Source organism: Pseudonaja textilis, chromosome 1 (assembly GCF_049901715.1).
Source record: "Pseudonaja textilis isolate UNSWEBS1 chromosome 1, rPseTex1.2, whole genome shotgun sequence".
NCBI lineage: Eukaryota > Metazoa > Chordata > Lepidosauria > Squamata > Elapidae > Pseudonaja > Pseudonaja textilis.
Window position 1 is genome coordinate 226,671,391 of NC_141990.1, and position 24,301 is coordinate 226,695,691.

General features: G+C 41.9%; 1 protein-coding gene and 1 pseudogene across 1 annotated transcript; both read left to right on the top strand.

Annotated features, from left to right (window-relative positions):
• Positions 1-1,007: 1,007 nt before the first annotated feature.
• Positions 1,008-5,982, top strand: LOC113449152 (olfactory receptor 9G4-like). The gene is made up of 3 exons (XM_026720152.2): positions 1,008-1,172; positions 3,229-3,277; positions 4,846-5,982. Exon 3 carries the CDS (start codon positions 4,863-4,865, stop codon positions 5,802-5,804), a length of 942 nt encoding a protein of 313 aa, XP_026575937.1. The 5' UTR covers positions 1,008-1,172; positions 3,229-3,277; positions 4,846-4,862; the 3' UTR covers positions 5,805-5,982.
• Positions 5,983-14,823: 8,841 nt separating this feature from the next.
• Positions 14,824-16,755, top strand: LOC113454482 (olfactory receptor 9G4-like; annotated as a pseudogene).
• The last annotated feature ends 7,546 nt before the right edge of the window (positions 16,756-24,301 follow it).

Below are 24,301 nucleotides of genomic sequence, written 5' to 3' on the forward strand. Positions count from 1 at the left end.
ATTCCAAACTAAATTGTGGGAAAAGTTGGAGACCTCAATTGATCAACATCTACTTTTTAAAAATATGTATGCATCATAAAGGGACATCACTCAAAGTAAAAGTAATCCCCAGGGCCACCTCTCCAAGGTCCTCCAAGAAAAGGTGTCAAGCAAAAATATGATTGTCCCCTCTCCTATTTAATTTCTATATCAATTCCATGGTGGACCTTCTCCTCAACATGAATTTCTACCCTCAAAACACTTGCTGGGAGACACATTTTTGTTCTACTGAGACAATGCAGCATTATTTTCAAGAATATCTATGGGCCTTAAGGGAGCATTGAAAGAACTAGCAGAATATTGCAGGGAACCGTAGTAGTTCTCAGTTACCAGAGAACTAAAATCATGGCATTTGCCAAAAGGGCCAAGAGTCCATCTTGGAGTTTCAATGGTCAGATGACTGAGCAAGACTTGTGTTTCAATTATCTGGACTCCATAATAAAGATGTGATTGATTCATTCACTTTAGTTACTTTCTTTTTGAATCCATATCCATTTAGAACCAGGGTTTCAGATTAGGTTATCATTATTAGGTTATCATTATTAGGTTATCATTCACTCTAGGACTGACTGGCAGTTTTCTTAGTACAATAATCCTCCCCCCCCCCGCCTTTCCCCCCCCTCTCTTCAGTTCGTTCTTGTTTCTTTTATTATTTTCTTTTATTTCTTTTTTGTTTCTCTTTCTGTTCATACTTTTCTGTAAAATAATCACAATTTTCTTAATTTAAATAAATAAATTATTACAATATATAAACGTATATAAATTCTAAATAAATGAGGACTATGAACTCTACCCACCACCATTTTTTACCGAAAAGGCCTTGAGACAAGTGATGATTGCAGCTGAACTTCTAAGGGCCCTCAACCTGGAAGGTTATTATTTACCTAGAGAGCTCAGGAAGCCTCAGGGAATGATTTTTGGTGGTTTTTCTCCTTCCTGTATACTGTAATTACTGATGTTCCATTTTCAGATGCTCAGAGGAAAGACTGTCTAAGTGCTTCCACGGAGAATTGAGGCTACTTAATTTGAAGGAATAAATGCTCACCCTATTTAGGAAAACACACGGCTCCCATTCAGGTTGATCTGTTACCTTGTCCAGTCAGACCAAGTGGGAAGATATACTTCTCATTCAGGTAAGTTTGGCATCTTTAGATGCCATTTAGGGAGATTTCTCCCAAGATTCTATTCTTCTTCCAAATAGGACTTGATCAATTGTTATCTGGCCCTTTCTGTCGCATCTGAGTGCAAAGACTGTTACAGCCATATTCAAACCCATTCATTCTTGCCCTTCTGTGAACAGACGTTCCAAGTTCTTCAGAAGTGATTCACTTTTCCAATTTCTGCTTCTGTTTAGAAGTAGTTCCATGCATCATGTGCAACCCTTTTTTAAAGGAAAGTTGGAGTCAATTCTACCTCTGACAAGAGTCTTAGGATTGGAACTGAAAGACAAAGTCTAGAAAGAACTCTGAGAAATGACAGGGAAAGCTGTTCACAGTACATCTTTAAAATGTTTAATTACCTAAACTGTGGATTTCCATGAAGTGGAAAGAGAACTGTTCCCACCTTTGAGGCAAGGGGACATTAACTTGGATCGAAGTGGAAGATGGAACCCCCTGAAGTGATAAGTCTTGGGAAGAACCTAAGATTAAAAGTTTGCAGTTCCACCAGGGAAATTGGGTCAAATGTTTTCTACTGCTCCACAGACTAGAAATGAGGTCACTCAGTGACACCAGAAGGAAGACTTGACACCCTTTTTAGGCCACAACAAAGGCGTTTCAATGAAGCTCACAGCTTATATAACAACATTGGGCACCTTGTCTGTTGCTTGTATCTATGAGATGCATTTTCAAAGGCAGCTTGAATGGCTGCAGTCAGTCAGCTTCACTCAACCGATTTGGGAGTCTCATTAAAACAGAGAAAATCCTTATGCTTTTTTTCCTTTTCCCACTTTTGGGGGGGATCTTGTTCAGATATTTTTAGATGGGTTGTGCCTGATTATTCTAGTGAAATTTGAAAAGGGAAGCTGCAGTACAATTATACATTTGTGTACAATCAAATACAACAACTTAGTCAAGGTTAGTATAAATATAGATTTCTAGGATTTTATAACAAAGAGCAGGGCATGTCAGTGAAACCAAGTTATAGCAACAGCCACAGATTGTATGTTTGAGAAAAACTTCAGAGGTGATAGAAGAAATATTTGAATGGTCCTTTTCTGTGGAAGAATATTAAGAATTATCTTGGCTTTGGAAATATGAGGAGCTTTTCAAGAAAGCAGTGCATGGTCATATCAGGTAATTTGCAGATCATGATATTTTAGAGAACAGAAGGGAGAGATTTGGGATACATTTAGAGGAGATTTAGTAACTTATGCTTATGAACTCATGATGCAGAGAAGCTTCAAGAGATTGACCCCGAAGATATCCCAGTAAATAATGAAAAATAAAAGAAGATAAAGCTAGCAAGAAAAAATGACAAAAGTAAACAATTCAGGAAATGTTTCAGAAAATATTGGGAGCATTGGCAGTAAATTTGGAAATGTTTGATTCCAGAATGTTGATGGTAAGGTTCAAACTACTGGGTCCAATATTAATATGGTCAAAATAATGGGAAAGAATTATGAGTCAAAAGCAAGGGTGAAAATAAGAGATGGGGACATGTTCAGATACTAATTTGATGCCAGCTTTGTTGCAAACTCCTCAGCTAAGCTGATTGGGGATAAATAATAGAAAATATTCTCTGAATGCTGCTTCAGGGTAAGGTGACTTTTATGCTTCCAGTCTGAGATTCATTTAATTCATAAAGGACATGTAATAGAGTACCTGGTTGCACAATATATTATTACCATTAATGCAAAGATTCACACACTGTTCAGATATGAAGTTCAGTGACATATTTTTAATTCCATGCATTTTGGCTCCAGACCCTGTAAAATGCACTTCAAATTTACATGAATCTAGACAAAAACTGCAAGTAGAGCTCCTTTTAATTTTTCTGTTTAAGAATTTACACAACCTAGGGATCAATTCCTTGCCGTGTACAGGGAAGTGTTCCCTCTGTATTGACTTACAATACATAGTATTCAGATTTTTTTTTAATTTTCCAGAATAGAATCCATTATTTAGCTGTCTTGTGAGATGCCAATATAACTGTCGTTCTCATCAAATTTTCCTCTCTATGTTTTTACAGACTCCGAATACATCCATTGTTGTAACACCTGGCCTTTGGATCTGACCAGGTACTTATCCATATCCCTTTCCTCACTTGCAGGTTATCTTTTTGAGCAGGGGGCCCTGCTAAGTCCAACATTCCCCAACACACAAGCGTACGTAGCTATGTCTTATCTGGAACCCAAACTCTAGATCGTTTCATGCCTCCCCTCCCAATCATAAAACCACCCCTTTGCCTATAATCTGTTATAGAAAAAGTGCCTCAAGGCTTTGTTGTTTCTTTTGCCATTGTGGGAAGTGATCAATAGAATTTCTTCCCCATCCCAGTCCTATAAAACCCTCTAGGATGATTTTGTTTGTCGTAACTCAGGATGCCATGTATTGCCTTGTTATAATCCCTCATTCTTTCATTTCATTTTTTTCCCTTGGTGGCCCCTACAAAATTAAGCCTCTAAAAATAGTTGAAATGGTTTATTGTATTGATTTAAAAGTGATTTTATGACATAGAAGATGGAATGCATTGATGCATCTCTGATGCACATAAATAGTGGAAGTCCTCAGTGCAGAACATGGACTTTGTATTCCCTTCAGGTCCAAAGTGCTGCTCACATTTTCTTGCCCTTGATCGATTCTCTACGTTGTCCATCTTGGGCCTTTCCTGCTCAGGATTACTTGTCTGTTTAAGCCACCAGCACTGTTCACCCATATATGGTTAGAATTACTTCACTAAGACAAGTCCTTCCTCAGCAGCATTAGGCATCCAGGCACTATGAATAATCTACATCAAGTCTTCACCAAACATGCCCAGTTCCTAGCAAGGTGACTTTTGAGAAATTAGAAATATTCAGGTTCCACTCCTCAATTCAATATTTCCAGATATTGAGGGAGTCCTTTAGGTATTGATCCAAGGTCTCTAATCACAACAATTTTTTTCCCATTGGTGTTCTATTACAATCTGATTTTTTTCCCCCAGTTGTTCCTCCTCAATCCTAGCATCTCCTGGTAATGTTACATCAATGAACCACTTTTCAATAACTGTTATATTAGGCATGTTGTGAACCAGATGCCTCTCCGTTTGGATAATAAAAGTCCCATAAGATGTTGACCCACTGATATTCCAAAACCTTTTCAACTTGATGGTCCTAGTAGTTTTTCATGCAAATCCAAACCTCTGCCTAAGTTTCCAGTAAAGAAATTGGGCTGTTATTATTATTTAGTAATATTGTTACTAAAATTTAATTATGTTCATCACACAGCCAGCCAGATGTTCAGACTGTATTTGGCATTTTGACTGCCTATTTAGTTCTTGCCAAAGACCTGGGATATGCAGATATGGATGTTTGATGGTATTGTACGTATTACTGTTTAAACCTGCATGACTCCTGATTTCACAACATTTGTTCACTTGTTTATTTTATATGCTAAGACCAGTCATTGGAAAAAGTTTGCAAAACACATGGAATCAAGTGCACCTAATACAATGAGAATGTAATACATGTACTGTTATTTTCATGTAAAATGAGCAACACTACACCAAATTCACTGTTTTCAGAATATCTTTCATTGTTATACCAGGAATTCATTATTTAGGGCACAAAACACTAATATCCTTACTTTTCCCCCCTCTCTAAAATAGGTTATGCTTAGAAAAAAATGGAACTTGAAGATAATCGCACAATCCTTAGTGATTTTGTGATGGTTGGGTTTACAACAGACCCATTTCTACGCACAATTCTCTTTGTGGTATTCTTGGCCTCCTACATCCTAACATTGACTGGGAATCTGGGCCTCATGACACTGATCTACCTGGACTCCCGCTTGCACACACCCATGTATTTCTTTGTGGGTAGCCTTTCCTTCCTGGATGTCTGGTACTCCTCAGTCTACACTCCCCGGATCTTATATGACTGTTTATCCAAGAACAACCACATTTCCTTAGCGGATTGTGCAGCCCAGTTCTTCTTCTCTGCTGGATGGAGCTACAGTGAATGCTTCCTATTGGCCTTCATGGCCTATGACCGCTTTGTGGCCATCTGCAACCCACTCCTTTATGCCATTGCCATGCCCAAGAAGCTGTGCATCCAGCTGGTGGTAGGAGCCTACGTAGTGGGGTTTGTCAATGCAATCGTACATACCGGTAACACTTTCCGCCTACGCTACTGTGGGAGTAATGTCATCAACCATTACTTTTGTGATGAGCCTCCACTTCTGAAAATGGCCTGTGATGACACAAGAGAATATGAACTCATTGCAACTGTTATCATTGGTTTCAATCTGCTGGCAGCCACTGCTGTTATCGTGAAGTCCTACATTGGTATTGTGGTAGCCATTATTCGCATACGCTCGGCTGCAGGGAGAGGCAAAGCTTTCTCCACTTGCTCGGCTCACCTGGTCTCTGTCTCCCTCTACTATGGCTCCATACTGATCATGTACTCCACACCTAACTCTTATCACACTCCAAATTGGGACAAGGCAAATGCATTGTTCTATACAGTAGTCAACCCTCTGTTCAATCCTTTGATTTACAGCTTACGCAACAAAGATGTGAAGACAGCTTTCAAGAATGTCTGGGGGAAATTCACGGCACACAAATGAATAGCACTGTTACATTCCTTTTTTAGGGTAGACTGCTGCTGATGAAATTTACTTCTAGGCTATAGTGTCTGCCAGCCAGTTAGTCACTTTCCTTCTTTGCTCCTTCCCTTACTTGCTTCTTCGTAAAAGAAAGTGGAGAAAGTCCAGAATTAAAGATTAGCAATCATTCTCTATGCTCAAATTCCTCATGAATTCTTTTCTTAATCGGCAATATTATTCCATATGTATACCTCCCTAATCTTCTTCTAACCTTGCATCACCCTGACTTTTTATTTCGGACTTTTTAAATTGTTTTAGCAGTTTTTAATTTACTTTATGTTGTTGGTGATATTATTGCTGTGGTGGCACAATGGTTAGAATGCAGTACTGCAGGCTGACTCTGCCCACAGCCTGCAGTTTGTTCCTGACCAGCTCAAGGTTGACTCAGCCTTCCATCCTTCTGAGGTTGGTAAAATGAGGACCCAGATTGTTGGGGGCAATATGCTGGCTCTGTAAACCTTTTAGAGAGGGCTGTGAAGCCCTATAGAACAATATATAGGTCTAAGTGCTGCTTGTAATCAGTTCCTTCTATCCTTTTCCCAAGTGACCAACCCACCTGGCCTAGGCACACTAGCACACCTTGGAGAGAATAATGGGCTTTAATTAAATATAATGACTATTAAAATAAAATAAAATAAAATAAAACAGCAATGACAGGTAACAACACATACCAGTACAACAGACATGTAAAAAATAACACAGCAGCACATTAAAATGGTGGTACTTTAAATAAAATCAGTTTAAACAATACAATAATATAAAACTAAGCCTTAGGGAAGCAATGTTGCCCAAGCTAAAAATGTCCCCGTGCCTCCCATGTGGCTTAGCAATGGCCAGCATAAAGATCCAAGCTTCCATTGGAGCATTCAGTTAAAACCTACAAATAGGTCCCAAAGATTGTGGGCCAAACTAGTTCTCACCGATCTTGTTACCTCATAAACACATATTCTGCAAGCCAAGTGAGAGGCCTATGGAGTCTACCTCACATGGCAGCTAGGATACAGTCCCCAGGCTGAGATATAACCAGCTCTCCCCTTTCCAAAGGAGTTCCTCCTTTTTTCTCAATCTTTTTGCTCCCTTCCAGTCTAAAGAAAGTTAGCACCTACCCCACTCCTAGAAGAGTGACATATTTTAGGAAATATTAAAAAGCAGAATATTATATTTTCCTGGATGAGAAAAGGAGAAATATGTTCTTGTAAAGCAGCCCCCACCTTTGTTAATAGCCCCAGAAAGACTGGGCCATCTTATCTACAAGACAAAAGGCCTACAGCTCCAGGGTGATAGGATTAGCCCTCACTCAAGATCCAAACCAGGACAAAGCCATAATAGAAATTGCTCAACACCCTTTCAAAACACAAGCCTCTTCATTACATCATCACCCAGCAAGATTCAACCAAACCTGGGACACAAACAGCCTACAAGGTTAACTGGACCTCCTTGGGAGTCTGGCAAACAGTAGGATACCCTCCCTTGCCACAAGAACAGGAAGCTCAAAGGCAAGGCCCAAGAGAGAGTGTATGTGTATGTATATATTTCCCTGTAGTCAGCTACCCAGAATTACATGTGCTTGGTGGTTCTGCTTCATCATTAAACCATCCTTCCAAGCACCCTCCATGTTTCCAGTGTCTTTCTCCCCACTTGGAACTGAACCCAGAAGGACATTTCTTCCAACAAGTCCTTTTTTTCTCTGAGTTCCTGGAATCTTTCTTCCTACTCCCCAACATTTGATTTAACTCTCTCTGTTTTGGACTATATTTTCCAGAAATCTACAGGGTCCCTTTCTGTCCCAATTCCCAAGGCAAGTCCACCACTAGCCAGTCAACCAGGTAATGCTGCTAATGGAACAGGCTGCACACATTTAGGCTCTCTTTGTTAGCAGGTATATATACCTATTCCAAATTCTCATAATAGCATGCCTAACAAGATGAATTTTATAATACTCATTAATATTGTCTTTATCATACCATAAAAAACTATGCCACCCAAATCTCAAGTCATGTCTTTCTAACTACAACATTTTTGTATTTCTCAACTATATCCATTCTCTCATCAATTCATTTAAATAAGAACCTGCAAGATATAATCTCAAATCAGGTAAATCCAATCCTCCTCTTTCTTTTGATTTTGTAATATCTTAGATTTCATTTTTAATGATGCACCTAAATTTGTGTGATATGAACATGAGTCCTGGACTCTGTATCAATGACACAATATACATCTGGAGAAATTTCACATGTGCACCCTCTGCGCCATCTTCAGCACCTTTTGGCAATACTGTGTCTCCAATCTGAGGGTCTAGGATCATGCAAAGTCCAGCAGCATTGAGTCCTTCATTATCAGAATACCCATGTGGTAGTGGGAGACATATTTTAAGAATGGACGACCACTTTATGGTTGCTCTATAGTGTACTAAAGTCTGGGAAGAAACCTCAAGATCATCCACACAAAATTACAAACCCACTATTAATGGAACCTTATGCCTCTTGACATCCAGTCAAGAGAACTAAAAGCTGTGGCTGCTGGCAGAACCTGTTGGGGAGCCCTGGACAAAGAAGCCTCCACTGGCTTTAAAAGATAACAGATAATCAGAGTTGAAAGGGACCCTATAGGTCATCTAGTCCAAACCCCCACCCAAGTGGGAGACCCTACGCCATTTCTGACAAATGGCAGTCCAATCTCTTCTTGAAGGTCTCAAGTGATGGCACTCCCACAACTTCTGAGGGCAACTTCTGTTCCATTGGTTGATTGTTCTCACTGTCAGAAAGTTTCTCCTTATTTCCAGGTTGAATTTCTCCTTGTTCAGTTTCCATCCATTATTCCTTGTCTGGCCTACAGGTGTTTTAGAAAATAGCTTGACCGTCCAAAAATTGATGGAAAACAGTGAGCTGCACCACAGAATAATACCAGGTTACTACAACAATGGACTTCCAGTGCCCCCCATTGTGCTAGAGACTGCACTTCCAAATCGGGACTGCAGAACCAGCTCTACATCCACAGATGAACTGCACAAAAGAGTCTTCTTTGAACCCAAAGTATTACGTGTTGTCTATGATCAAATATGGCCAAGGAGTGGAGTCGGCTAACAGACTCCACTCATTGGCTCAGCCACTGGCAGGAGAAATAAAGTCCCCGTCAGTGGCTGAAGCTTTGGACAGTGCCGACTTTAAAAGCCGGCACCTGCCGCAACCATGCGGCTTTTTGAACTGAACCTAAATAAAGATTACTTACCGTTCCTGCTGTGTTCTGCCTCTCATTCGCGCACAGACCTATCTAACATTACGATATAAATGTTTGGTATATAACAATGCAACTACAAATAGTAGTTTTTCTTGTTGAGGACTCTTGTGACAAAAGTCTACCAACTTAACACCCTCTCCCTGGCTTATAAAACAAAGCCTTTATGGTGATATCAAGGTGATGTTCTTTTTCCCCTTGTCATGGGTAAATAGCACCATTCTAAACTTGTTAAATCTGCCCCTTTTGTTCTTCATAATGGTGGCCTCTAACTGTAAATCATTACCCCAAAATACATCAATATTGCTCCATAAAAGGTTCCAAGGAGACATAAGTGATGATGATTCAGGAACTCATGATCATTTAAATCACTGTATCTGTCTCCTAATAGAAAACAGAATTTGATTCACAACTGAAATCACCTGCGGTTAATACCTAGACATACCTAGTCATATATAACATCACCCTCACCCCCACCCACCTTGCTGGCTGTCATGACTTCAGTCCATGCTTATTTTTGACCTGTCGAGACATGGATAAGGAGCATCATTCTTTGCTCTTGCGTTGAAGGGGATGTGTGTGAGCATTTGCATTACCAGTTAAATTAGGTCAACTTAAGTTATGGCTTACTCGTGGGGAAACAATATCTGATCAACAACTTGCTTCAAAATGTTTATGTATGCGAAAATTCATATTTTTCAGTTCAACTTTGCAAAGCTCTCTCCCCCGCCCCGTGTGTGTGTGCACATGTGTGTTTTCTTAGTTCAGATTTGCCAAACTATGCGTCTTTATCTTTAGAATAGTTCAAAAAGGTTTTTTTTTTCTGAATTCAAGGAAGTGGTTTTAAAAATTCAACAAAAAATATTTTTAAATAAAGGGTGGCTTTCAAAAGTGTTCTCTCTCTCTTTTTTTTTCTTTTTGCATTAGAGGCACAATTTTTTTTAAAATCCATGCAAATTAAAACATTTTTAGGCTTTTCTCCATTTTACAAGATACAAATTAATTTCCAAAATATGAAGCCATTATATTCACTTAAATTACTATTGATTTGAATCCATATAGGCTTAGAACCAGGGCCCTTCGCAGGTTAATCATTCACTCTAGGACTGAACAGAAGGTTTCTTAGTAAGTAATCCTTTTTATTTTCATTTTTTTCTCTTTAGTTTGTTATTGATTCTTCCACTGCTTTCTTTGTTTTTATCTCTCTCTCTCTTTTCTGTAAAATTTATTTAAATAAATAATTACAATAAATGTTGTAACCATTAAGAAATGTACATTCCACATATTTTTCCCTAGAAAATGCCACAAGGCAAGTGATGATTATAGCTGAACTTCTAAGGCCCCTCAACATAGAAGATGATTGCTTACCTGAAGTTCTCAGGTAGCCTCAGGGAATGTGATTTTTCTCCTTTCTTTTTTTGTAAAATAAACTCCCCTTGGAGAAACTAAGAAAAAACTTTTGGCATAATCCTAATGTTCCATCTTCAGATCATTATCATCAAGAGGAAAGACTCAATCTAAGTACTTCCAAAGGGAATTAAGACTACTTAATTTGGAGTAATATTGTGCTCATCCTACTTAAGATGACACAAGGCTCCCATATAGGCTGATCTGTTAGCTTGTCCAAACAGAACTGTCAGGAAAATGTACTCAGCTTAATTCAGGTAAGCTTTGCATTTCCAGGTACAATTTAAAGAGATTCCTCCCAAGATTCTAATTTCCCCAGCTAGGATTTGACTAATTAACTCCACAGTGTTCGAAGTTGGGTCACTTTTCTGATTTCTGATTTGCATCAGAAGCAGGTCCATGCATTATGCATGGCAACCCTTCAATTTCTTCCTCATTTATCTAAAAGAAGGCTGGAGTCAGTCCTGCCTCTGACAAAAATCTTAGAAGGAGATTTGAAAGACAAAGCCCAGGTAGAGCTTTAAGAAAGGACAACAAAAGCTTTTCACTGCACTTCTTTAAAACGTTTAATTACCTAAACTGCTGACTTCACCATCTCTGGGAAAAGGATAGTAACATGGATCTAAGCAGAAGATGGTAAGTCCCTAAGGCAATAAGTCTCAGGAAAAAAACTTGGCTAAAAAATTATTGTTGCACAGGGGGTGTGAGTGATATTTTCCACTACTACATTGGCTGGAAATGAGGTCACTTAATGACACCAGGAAGAAGAGTGGACCTTGTCTTTAGGGCACCAGAAAGGTCTTTCAATGAAGCACACAGCTTACACAACAATATTGAGTGCCCTCCTTTGTTTGTTGCTTCTATCTACCAGATGCATTTTCAAAGGCAGCTTGAATGGCAATCAGAGTAGAGCTGTCAACTTCTCCCTGCCAATCTGGGACTCTCATTAAAACAGAGAAAATATGTATGCTTTTTTCTTGTACTTTTCTTGTACTTAAGTGATGCTCTTTCAAGGACAGCTTGAACCGCAGTCAGAGTGGAGCAACCAACTTCAGGCAGTCAATTTGGGAGAGTCATTCTTTCTTTTTTCCAGACTTGAGAAGTATCTTGTTTGGATTTTCTGCCTGGGTGTGCCTGGTTATTCTGATGAAGTCTTGACAGGAAAGCTGTACCTCAATTATATAATATGAACAAGAGAACAATGTAATGAAAGTTGGTAGAAAATCTACCTTTATGAAACTTTGTAAACAAAGAGCAGTGCAAAATAGGGAAATCAAGTAATTATCTCACTCTCACTGCTCTGGAAAGCTAGGTGATTTCTTCTCAGTGTGGCGGAGAAAATTTTAGAGAAGATTCAAGAAATATTTGAATGGTCTAATTTTCTGAAAGAAGATTTCAAGGGTCCAGATTGGTCGAAAAGTTTTTCAATAAAAGAGTTGCATCATATGAGATAATTTGGAGATCAGAATATTTTAGGGATTAGGCATGGGGTGGCTCAGGCTAACTAGGGAATCTAGATGCATTAAGCAGGAAAGCTGTAAAAGACTGAACACTGTAGGTATTACAGAATAAAACAGTGAATTTCAGTAGCACAATAAATATAGTCATTACTACAGTCAAGGGTGGGATTCTACCGGTTCTGTCCACTTCTGTAGAACTGGTTTCTCTGAAGAGCAGCAGATAGAGAGAATACATAGAACCAGTTCTATGTTTGCTGCTGTTTTGGCTCGCCCACCTGCCTGGGCTCTTACCTGACCTTTATTTCCTGTGTTTTCAACCGCAGCTGCTTTGCACGACACAGCTGTGGTTAAAAAAGCAGGAAAAAAGGGCTTTTCCAGCCGCTGTGCACTTGCACACAGTGCTGCTCAGCTGTCCAGGCAGCTCCGCAGGTCATAAATTGCACTCGCGCAACTCACGCATGTGCGCACGCAGCGCAGAGCAACAGAACCGGTAGTTATACCGGTCAGATCCCATCTCTGACTACAGTTCAAGTATTAATCATGACCCCCAATGTTACTCTGCTTTCTTGAAATCCATTAACTCTTTCTTTCCCTTGTTGGTTTCTGTTATACGTATTACATTTGAAGTTCCAATCTAAGCTTTCCCTCTCCGCAATTTCGAAATAATTCTGCTTTGGATGAATTGCTCTCCATTCAATTGTGTTGAATGCAGAATAATTCATATGTGACCTAGCATCTTTGGTACCAAGCATTCTCTTATAGACATCAACATGTTTGGAAGTAGTTCGTGCTAGATTCATTTCAGGCCCCATGCCTAAGGAATTGTGTAATGTTGCACTTTAAACTGTTCCATGTACCCTATCCTTCATTTAAGGAAATCCTTGAAAACCTGAAAGATCAGTGCTGGTTGTCAGCAAAATCAGAAATAATGTCAACAAGAAAAATGAAAGTGCAAATCTCAGGTTTATTGAACAAGTATCATCCCCAGCATTTAATAGCTACAGATTTAATGCACAAGTATGCAAGTGATATGAAATAAACAGGTTGATAGTAACAGGAGACAAAGGACAAAAGAAAATAATCCAGAAGATGGTTTGGATCATACCTGGATACATTTTAGCCTTGACCACCGCAAATGAAGCCATTGGTGAGGTCTGCTTTCTCTAGCCAGTTGCCTTCCCAGATGTGTTGCACTTTCAGGGACTTCGGTCATGCAGTGACCATTCGGGATGAGCATTATGACAACTGCTTCCAGTATATTGGGGAAGAGAGAACCAAGTTAAGAATGCTTCGGTGAAGTATTTAAAGTCTGATGACAGAATATTAAGGATGAAACTATGGAATCCACTACTAATGCTGCCAAAGAACATTAAGGTGAAGAGAGTCATGAGCCAAAAAGAAAGACTGAGAATGGGGACTGGGAGCATTTTCACAAACTAATTTGATGTCAGTTGCCAGTTTCAGGGCTCCCAGATGAACTAATTATGGATATACTGTATGGCAGAGACCCTCTTCTTGATGTAGAACATGAGTGGGACAATATTCATCCTACCAATCTGAGGTTTCCCTTTGTCCATAACTGGCATGTAATAGATTGGCTGGGTGGTATGTCATTACTATTACCACTAACCATTATCCAGATGGTGCTCAAATATGCAGTTCACTGGCTTTTATTACATTGCTTTCTCTTGGTCTGTTGCATCTGACAAGATTATAGGAAAAAGAATATCGGCAGGGATCAGGTATGCCTTGAGATGATTGGGGGGGGTGGAATATCAGATAAATTAAGGAATGAAAACTTTCCAAATAAGTAATGATTGGTACTGGTTCATTTAGGAAGATGCATACTTTTAAAAAAGATATTGCTATTTGTTTAAAAATTTGCACAACAGATGCATCAATTTCCCCGACAATTTAAGTGAAATTTTCTCTGGTGGTCAGTTGCCAGAGGCCATAGTATTCATTTGTTTTTACAAGTTTTAAAATATTTGGACTCAATTCCAGAATAAAATCCCCGCTAAACCTGCTTTGTGAGATGCTGATATCAAATATTATGTCTCAGTTTTCCCTTTGATTTTTACAGACTGAAAATCCATGCATTATTGTAAAATCAACAGGTGCAAAACTGGGCCTTCGGATTCTCAGGTATTTATACATGACCTTTTTTGTTCACTTGCATTTCATTTTAGCAGTAGATGGCCCTGTTAAATGTACACTTCCACCATTACAATACAGTGGGCTCATCTTGTCTGGAACCCAGGGTTTAAATGGTGTTACACCTTCTCCCCCAAACATGAAGTCTGCACCTTCATGTGGACTTCACCTTCTCCATTTTAATCTGATAAAAGGTACAATAATTTTATTCATTTAATTTGGGATGCTAGATATAGGATCACTTTAATCTCTCTTTTCTTTCTTTTTTTCTATGTGACCCCATAACAAAAAGAGGTGTCCATGTAATTATCTGGGGAAATATGTGGGAGTAGTTAAATATAACCTGTCCTAGGTGATGTCTCCAACTTCGCAGATTAGTCTTCCTCATTGTCTGCCTCCAAATTTTTCTCATTCCCCAACTGTCTTACAGGTTTGACAGCCAATAATGTCAGTCAAATACTTCCATATGCTGAGAGCTATATTTAGAAATAGCTGCCAAAATCAGTTTGGGATATCATTGATAACACAAAATATAACTAATTTTAAATAGCTTCCTATAAATGTACATAGAAAAGTAGAAGCAAAATTAGTTTGGAGCATCATTGACAAAATTGTACCAAAGGTCTTGGGAGTTCAACAAATCTTTCATAAAATTGGAATGAATTCTCGATGAAATGCAGAATTCTAACTTCACTTTCCTTTCTAAACAGGTTGTGCTTATAAAAATGACAGACGTGGAAAGCAATCGGACATTGGTTACTGATTTTGTCTTGGTTGGGTTTACAACAAACCCATTTCTACAAATAATCTTCTTTGTGCTGTTCTTGATCGCCCACACATCTGGGCCTTATGACCTTGATCTACCTAGACTCCCACTTGCACACACCCATGTATTTCTTTGTGGGCAGCCTTTCCTTTCTGGATATCTGGTACTCCTCAGTCTACACTCCTCGGATCTTGTCTGACTGCATGTCCAAGAACAACCACGTGTCCCTTGCTGGTTGCACAGCCCAGTTCTTCTTCTCTGCTGGATTAAGCTTCAGTGAATGCTTCTTACTGGCCTTCATGGCCTATGACCACTTTGTGGCCATCTGCAATCCACTTCTTTATGCCATTGCCATGCCCAAGAGGCTCTGTGTCCAGCTGGTGATAGCTTCCTATGTAGCTGGTTTTGCGAATGCCATTGCACATGCTGGTAACACCTTTCGACTACGCTTCTGTGGAGAAAATGTCATCAACCACTACTTTTGTGATGTGGTGCCACTTGTGAAGATGGCCTGTGATGACACACAAGTATATGAATTCATTCTGGCTGCCCTTAGTAATATGTTAGCAACCACAGTTGTAATTCTGAGCTCCTATATTAGTATTGGGTCAGCCATAGTGCGCATCCGCTCGGCTGCAGGGAGATGCAAAGCCTTTTTCACTTGCTCTGCTCACTTGGTTTCAGTCACCCTCTTCTATGGTTCCATTCTTATTATGTACTGTAGACCCCACTCTCAACACACTCCGAATTCAGACAAGGCAAATGCGTTGTTCTATGCCAATGATGGCTAACCTTTTCAGCTTGGTGTGTCGAAAATCGGGAAAAAGTGTAGCCTTCCTCGGGTCATGTGTCACTTCAAGAAATATCAATAATTTGGTAATATTTGCAGCCCTAATAAAGAAAGAGTTATATTTTTAATATTTTTATTATATTTATTAGTTCAAAAAGCAAAAAACAAATAATGATTTACCTTAGTGACTTTTCTGTTGCTGAATTGCATTTGCTAAATCTTCAATTGCAGGGTTGTATTTTGTGCACTTCAGGGCCAAGCAAGTAGTACAAAAATGGCATCATAGGAACAGGCTTATTCTCAGTCCAAAGGTTTGTTTCTGATTTCTTCCCTGATTTAAGGGAAATTTGGGAAACAATCTCACTATCATGAAAGGTTTAATTGATTCATTAACCTAACGGAAGATGATGATGATGACAGTGGGAGGCAGGAGTCACTCTCTCCCTTGCAAGAAAAAAGCAAGAGCCGTTCTTATGATCTCTCTCTCTCTCTCTCCCCGGAATACAGTCAAGCCCTCTCCAGCACGCGCGATCCGCCCCTGCCGCTTAAAGTCAACGTCCTCGCTCCCACCCATCCACCCACCCAAAGCGACGAAGTCCCCCATTCGCGCAGCCCAGAATCGCCCTCCCCTCAGGGGGCAGCAAAGATGCCTGGCGTTTCCCGAGACAAGAAGCTCAGCCGTGCAATGAAAGCGCCCTGGATCTAGGCTCGTGGGCTCAGAAAACAATGCGAGCCGAGGTGGCTTTGGCTCCGCTTGGCTTCGTTTCTTCAGCCCCAGCTGCTTTCAGTCCACTCGGGAGGAGGGGGAGGAGGTGGTGGCAGTGGCTCGCGTTGTTTTCTGAGCTCTAGGCTCGCAGGCTCGCGGGCTCAGAAAACAACGTGAGCTGCCGCCACCTCCTCCCCCTCCTCCCGAGCGGACCAACAGGTGTGTCAGTCAAAGTGCCTCAGCGTGTCACGAGTGACACATGTGTCATAGGTTAGCCATCACTGTTCTATACGGTAATCAACCCTCTGGTCAACCCTTTAATTTATAGCTTACGCAACAAAGATGTGAAAGCAGCCTTCAAGAAAGTCTGGGGGAGATTCACAGTACCCAAATGAATGTTATTGATATTATATTTCTCCAGACTGGATTACAGACAAATTAAGCCCCAGCTATACTGTCAGCTTTTCTTCTTTTCTTCCTTCCTTCCCTCCTTCATAAAAGATGGTGAAGACCCAAGAGATTACTGCAAGAATTAACCATCTTCAATCCTCAAAAATTTCCACACTTACTTCTCATTGTGAGCAACTGTGTCCAAATATACGAATCTTCCCATTCCTCATCCTACTTTACAACTCAGCATGATCATAATAAAATCATTGGACAATGAGAAGCTGGAGAAAAAGTTTGACTTCAAGCTAAGAATTAACAAACTGAAGACAGCTCTTTTGTGGCAGAATGAAGAACTGATGAATAGACTGGATTTTTGTAAATTCTCTCTTGACAAGGAAAAGACTTCAGATCACCCACAAATGCTCTACTGAATAAAGTTTTTCTTCACAAGGATCCAGCACTGGAAGGTTTAGAGCTCTGGGAGATAACACTATAATATCTTGCCCAAACCATGTTTGGCACCTTTAAAAGAACACCAGGTTCACCTATGCTCTTCTCTAATCACTTTAAGAAATTGCTTGTTCATTGTGATTAAAGTTAAAATATAGATGTTATTCTTGTGTTAAATTTGTGAAGGAATTTATGAGAGGGGACAAAGAGAAAATGAAACAAATCAACTGGTGCAATGTTGTTTGAAAATTTTAACTTTCAATTAAATTACTATTTTTAAAAAGAGAGAAAGTATGAGTTCTCAGGAGGATGTACACTTATGGATTAAAGGTGTGCTTAATTGCCTCCCAAACTCTACTCACAATTTGGAAATTACCTTCAGGGCCCTGCTTCATTGTCACATTCATATAAACATTCCTCCACTCATGATTATTTTAAAAAGTATACAGCCTTAATCACATTGCCCCCAAACCAAATCTTTTCCTGCCTCAGCAATCTGGCTGGACAGCCTTTACTGGTTTCATATGGGATAATTTAAAAACAACAATTGATGTATTTCTTCAGCTTCACTTCCTCCCCTACCAACAAGGATCACCCATTAAAAGAAGAGAGATGAAAATCAGCAACTTTATTCTTTATTGAAGGGTGTAATGGGGCTACCTAAGTGAAGGCAGGTAGATGGGGGTCAAGGATCGACTACCTTTCAATTTACCAGAGTGACAGGATAGAGTAATTGTCGTTCAGTCTATTGCCGAACAGGGTGTTGCACTCTTTGCCATGACTGAAAAGAACTATTTCTCCCTTCCCTCCTTTCTTGAGACCTTCAACAATAAAACCTCAGGAAGAATCTTGAAAGGGAAAGAAAACTACAGGCAGCACCTCCATCCCAGAGACCAAGTGAGAGACACACACACACGTATCATAAGCATACACACTTCCATGACAGCTTTGCCTATTCCTGTTTCTATAACTAGTGATTTCCCACTCTTTGAAAAGAGCAAGAACTGGGTTTGCAAGGAATCCACTTAACATACAATAATGAACATGGCAAGCACCTAGCAGTCATGACAAGGAGATCTGAGATGCTTCCGTGGAAATCATGCGCCTGTTTTTCCTTCCAGATAAAATGGCCAAGGAAGATGGGAAGGGGAACCTGAAGGAGGTAAATCACCACCCACAATACATCAATATTGATCCATAACAAGCTTTCCAGGAGACATGCAGTGACGATAGTTCAGGAACTTGTGATCATTTAAATCACCATATGTCCCCCAATAGAAAACAGAGTTTGATTTACAACTGGAAATCACATGCAGTTGATGCCCAGCCATGCCTGAACATATCATCCCTACCCTTACTGACTGTCATGTAACAGACTTATTGGTTGTCATTACAGGCTGTCATGTGACAGACTTCAGCCGATGCCATGAATCATGATCCTGACATGTTTAGACATGTGGATAAGGAGTAGTATTCCTTGCTCTTGGGTTGGAGGGGAGGTGTGTGCGTATTTTTGTTACTGGTTAAATTATGTTGAATTAAACCATAGCTTGCTAGTGGGGAAATAAAATCTGATACAGAAACTGCTTCAAAATGTTTGTGTGTGTGAATATTCTTCTTTAAATTCAACTTTGCAAAGCTGTGCATTTGTGTGTGTGTGTGTATGTGTTTCCTACAAAGAATTTGCCAAACTTTAACTTTTAGAAACATAAGTTGGAAAAAAAAAGGGGCTGATTTCAAAAGCTCCCCAAAATAGAATATTTTTAAGAGATGTAAGGCACCATTTTTTAAAAAAATCCACCATATTTAATAGGTCTTTAGGCTTTTCTTTGTTTTATAATTCAGAAATTGGAGTTTATGTCCAAAATATGATGAAGCCATAATTATTCACTTTAGTTAGTTTGGATTTTGTTGTAGTTGAGCAATGAGAGGCTGAACCTGTCAGCCTCAAGATCTTTTCGGGTACCCCAACAACTATCCTTTATTTCTCCCTTAGTATCTCTACTGCTAGGCTTATTTCTTTCGGCTGTCATTAGCAACGGGGGGAGGGGTAATTGTGGGGGGGAAGAGAGCTGGAGGTGTTTTGCATTCTTTTACTGTGGGCAGAAGAAGGGGGGGGATTTCTTCTTTCCAACTTTCCATTTCCTTGCTAGCCTCTATCCTTTTTTGCGCAGCTGCGAAGTCTTATCAAAATATGTCAAGGTCAACGGACAGAGGCCTCATCACCACCTGAAGATGCTCACATGATCATATTCAGAACTTTTAATTGGCAGAGACTTCTGGACTTTGGGGGGTGGGAACAATTCCATTTCTTTGTATGTGTGATCTGCGCGCCAAATTCTCACTTTCGGAATTCCATTTGTAGCTTCCTTTTCATCGTCCAGTAAAAGAAGAACTTTGCTCTGAGCCATGGAGTCTGAGTATTTCTTTCTTGGATTTTGAAAGGAGCACACATTGACATTATTCCGAAAGTCCCCATCAGCCCACCTGGAGAAAACACCAATTTTTCTTCCGAGGGGGTTTTCACATCATGTCATCTCCAGCCGGCGAGGAGGATGAGCAGGGAGCTGTGGGGGGGCAGCAAATGCTGTTACCAGAGATGCCAGCCACCGATTTGTTAGCTGACCTTACACTGGAAGAAACTCCAGCCGAGATGCCCAGATGGTCATTAGGAGTTGGATGGGGAAATCCGGAAGACCCCCCCCCCCTCCTGGAATCACTGTAAGTCGAAGAGGTGCGAGGGAACGGCTGTGGCAGGGGGGGGAGGAGATGGAATGCAGGCTGGATCAAGCCGGGAAAAGCTTTAAGGATGCTTCTGAGAAACCTGGCAGGGCTCCAACATATGAGGGGGAAGAGAGAGCGAGTTCAGCCTGGGGAAGTCGGGCTGCCACCACCCCCCTGGCCCATCCTACGCCGGCACAACCACCAGCCCCCGTCTGGGGAGCCCCAGCAGCGGGGGTAATGCCTAGAAGACGCCACCTGCCCTCCTTAGATGTGAAGTTTGGAGGAAATTCCAAGGATTTGGGGTTTTTCCTGGTGCAGGTTGGAAGCTATATGGCAGAATATGAAAGGGAGTTCACCTCTGAAGCAGCCAAAGTAAGATGTGTTACCAGGACCCTGGAGGGGATGGCAGCTGACTGGGTGGTGACTCTGTATAATGATAACTCCCCCCAACTGCGAAGCCTTGATGTTTTTATGACTGCCTTGAGGAGGAGGTTTGAAGACCCTCTGGCAGAGAGAAGGGCCAGGATCAGGATGAAAACCATAACTCAAGGGGGAAGATCAGTTGCTGACTACACCCAAGAGTTCAGACAGCTGGCATATCGCATTCGAGGCTGGTCCCAGGAAGCTCTAATAGAAGCCTACAAAGATGGCCTAAATGAAGAGGTATACCATATGTGCATCTCCAGAAGGGATCCACATGACTTGCAGTTGTGGTACCTGTTAGCGGAAGAGGTGGAAATAGATCTAGCCCGAAGTAGACGCAGAGGAGGCCCCGCATGGAGCACCCTGCTCCCTCCCCGGCTCCGAGAGATCCCTAAGCCCCGGAAGGGAGGGGTGATGACAAGGGCCAAATCCACTGCCTGTTTCCGTTGTGGGAAGGAAGGCCACCGAATTGCGGATTGTCGAGTCAAACCAGATCCAAAAAAAGGACGGGGCCCTGGAAGGAAGCCCGAATCCTCCCCAACCAGGCCTCGCGAAACCGGGCTAACGATAGGGGAGGTTGTAGAAGTCACTCCCCCAGCGGAAAAAGAGCTGGGACCCCCGACTCCTCCCGACGAGAGTGAGACCGACTCGGAAGACGACGTCTCGGTAAGTCCTAACCGGGGCCCCCTTACCATTCCAATTAAATTAAGGGTGCCCACCTCGGGTACCGAGGGGGAAATGCTGGCCTTATTGGACTCGGGGTGCACGAGGTGCCTAATCAGCATGAAAGTAGTTAAGGGCATGGGCATTGGACTGAGAAATTTGAAAACGCCCATATCCTTTTACCAATTGGATGGGTCTGAAGCGGGAGGTTGCCCTGCACGGTTCATAACGGAGCCCTTAGAGATGACCATGGGAACCCACAGCGAGACCTTGTGCTTTATTGTGGCTCCCGGGATGGAACAGTCCCTAATCTTGGGATTGCCCTGGCTTCGGAAATGGAATCCCCAAGTGAACTGGAGAAAAGGGTGGATACGGATTCGTACTGACCAACCTCCAGGAAGGGAGGAGCAACCCCCCTTGGAACCGGGGGAGAATCCCCATCCGAAGCCCCAAACCCCTGCTGAGACAGCTTCCACAGGGGCCGAGCGCATAGAAGGGGTGGAGAAAATCCCAAAAGAGTACTGGGACCTAAGAGAGGTTTTTAGCGAAGAGGCCTCCGATGAGCTCCCTCCCCATCGGTCAACTGATTGCAGCATTGAATTTCTACCGGGGGTGACACTACCGAAACCAAAGATGTATTCGATGGCCCCAAAGGAGTTAGAGGAATTGAGATCGTTTATCGACAAGAACTTGAAACGAGGGTTCATCCAACCTGCCAGACCTCGGTGGCGGCCCCTGTGATGTTCCCGAGAAGAAAGATGGCTCCAAGCGCTTGGTGGTGGACTACCGAAATTTGAGCGCGTATCCGTGGAAAATGTATACCCCCTCCCTCTAATGAAGGACATGTTAGCTCACCTGGCCAAGGGGAAGATCTTCACGAAACTGGACTTGAGGGAGGCCTATTACCGAATCTGAATTAAAGAGGGAGACGAGTGGAAAACTGCATTCAACTGCCCAATAGGTTGCTTCCAATTCAATGTTCTCCCATTTGGCCTACAGGGGGCACCAGCTGTCTTCATGCAATTGATCAACCAAGTGCTCCACGAACATTTATACAAGGGGGTTTTGGTCTACCTGGACGATATCCTTATCTACTCGGAGACCAGAGACCAACATGTGAAACTGGTACGGTCCGTACTGCACAAACTGCGTGCTGCCAAATTGTACGCCAAATTGTCCAAATGTGAGTTCCATCAAGAAAAGATTGACTACCTGGGATATCGTATCTCACCCGAGGGTCTGGAGATGGACCCGGAGAAGGTACGAGCCGTATTGGAGTGGGCCCCACCAAGAACCCGAAAACAACTTCAAAGTTTCCTTGGATTTGCCAACTTTTACCGGCAATTCATCCCATGCTTTGCTAAAATAGCCATGCCTATCACCAACCTCCTAAAAACAAAGGGGGAAGCGAAGCCAAAGCCCAGTCAGCCGTTGAATTGGTCTATGGAGTGCCAAGCCGCTTTTGAGAAGCTAAAAAGACTATTTGCTGCCGAGCCAGTGTTAAAGCATCCGGACATGGATGTCCCCTTCGTGATCCAAGCTGATGCAAGTGATGTAGCGGTAGGAGCGGTCTTACTTCAGTTAAACGAGAAGGGGACACTACAACCGTGTGCCTACACATCCCGTAAATTAACTGACACTGAACGTAGATGGGCTGTCTGGGAGAAAGAAGCTTTTGCAGTCTGCTGGGCTCTAATGACCTGGAGGCATTTTCTGGAAGGCGCGAGGCACCCATTTGAGGTCTGGACTGATCATAAAAATCTGGAGGCCCTAAAAACGCCTCGGAGACTATCTCCTAAGCAAGTTAGGTGGGCCCAGTACTTCAAACGATTCAATTTCTCTCTGAAGTACATCCCAGGAGGAAAGAATTTTATGGCGGATGCTTTATCCAGGATGCCACAATACAACAGTGTTCGAAAAGAAGTGATAAGTCCGATTGTGCCCACCACACAGCTGGCAGCACCAGTGGTCACCAGGCGCAAAAGAAGAAACAAGAGGCAGATCTGTCCAATGATTTGATCGAACGATTTAAAGAAGCTTTGAAAACAGATGAATGGTTCCAGGCAAATGCGAATAACTGCACCGTTAGAGAGGGGTTAGCCTGGATGGGAACGAAGCTGTATGTACCAAAAACATTGAGGAGCCAAGTATTACAACAAACTCATGATTCCAAGGTGGCGGGTCACTTTGGTTTCGTGAAGACCTTACACCTGGTGAAACGGCAGTTCTGGTGGCCCTCCTTGAAAAAAGACATTGAAACTTATGTAGCAAGCTGCCCAGTTTGCGCCTCAGCTAAGAGACCTCCCGGTAAGCCACCAGGTCTGTTACAGAATGTCGCCAGGCCAACTGCCCCTTGGAAGGAAATCTCTATGGACTTTATAGTAGATTTACCTGAGAGTGCTGGGCACACGGTGATCTGGGTGGTGACCGACTTGTTTTCCAAACAGGCACATTTCATACCTTGCACCAAGATTCCCTCGGCGAAGTCATTAGCCAAACTGTTCATTATACACGTCTACAGACTGCATGGTGTTCCTGAACGTATAATATCAGATCGAGGAGTTCAATTTACCTCGAACTTCTGGAGGGAATTTTTGAAGTTAATAGGCTCCACCCAAGGTTTAAGCTCCGCCCACCACCCCCAAACTAATGGGGCCTGCGAGAGGACTAACGGGGTGTTAGAGCAATATCTCCGGTGTTACATAAATTATCAGCAGGACAACTGGGTGGATCTGCTACCTTTTGCAGAAGTAGCGTATAACAACTCCGTTCACAGCAGCACTGGTTTTACCCCTTTCAAAGTAGCCACGGGACAAGATTTTGTACCCATACCTGAACTTCCTCGCGAGAAACCCAATGTCCAGTCATTGGATGACTGGATATCCCAACTACAACTCAATTGGCCAGTCGCTCGTAAAGCTCTGGACGAAGCGCATCAATCCCATAAGAAGTTTGCAGACAAGAAGAGAGCCCCACAACAGTCGTATCGAGTAGGCGACAAAGTATTCCTCTCAACCAAGTATCTGCAAACCACTCAGAAATCAAAGAAGTTAGGTCCTAAGTATGTGGGGCCTTTCCCTATTGAGCGAATTGTGAATCCCGTGACGGTACAATTGACGCTACCAAAGACTCTTCGTCGCATTCATCCTGTTTTCCATGTCAGCCTGCTAAAACCCGAACACACCTGTACATTGAGACCGACCCAGACTGATCCCCCCGTCCCATTGTTGATTGAGGGTGAACAACATTTTGAGATTAAAGAGATTTTAGACTCTCGAAAATGGAGGGGTC

What these genes read in the sequence shown, in the direction of transcription:
- LOC113449152 (XM_026720152.2), top strand. Translation starts at nt 4,863, where the DNA reads ATGGAACTTGAAGATAATCGCACAATCCTTAGTGATTTTGTGATGGTT.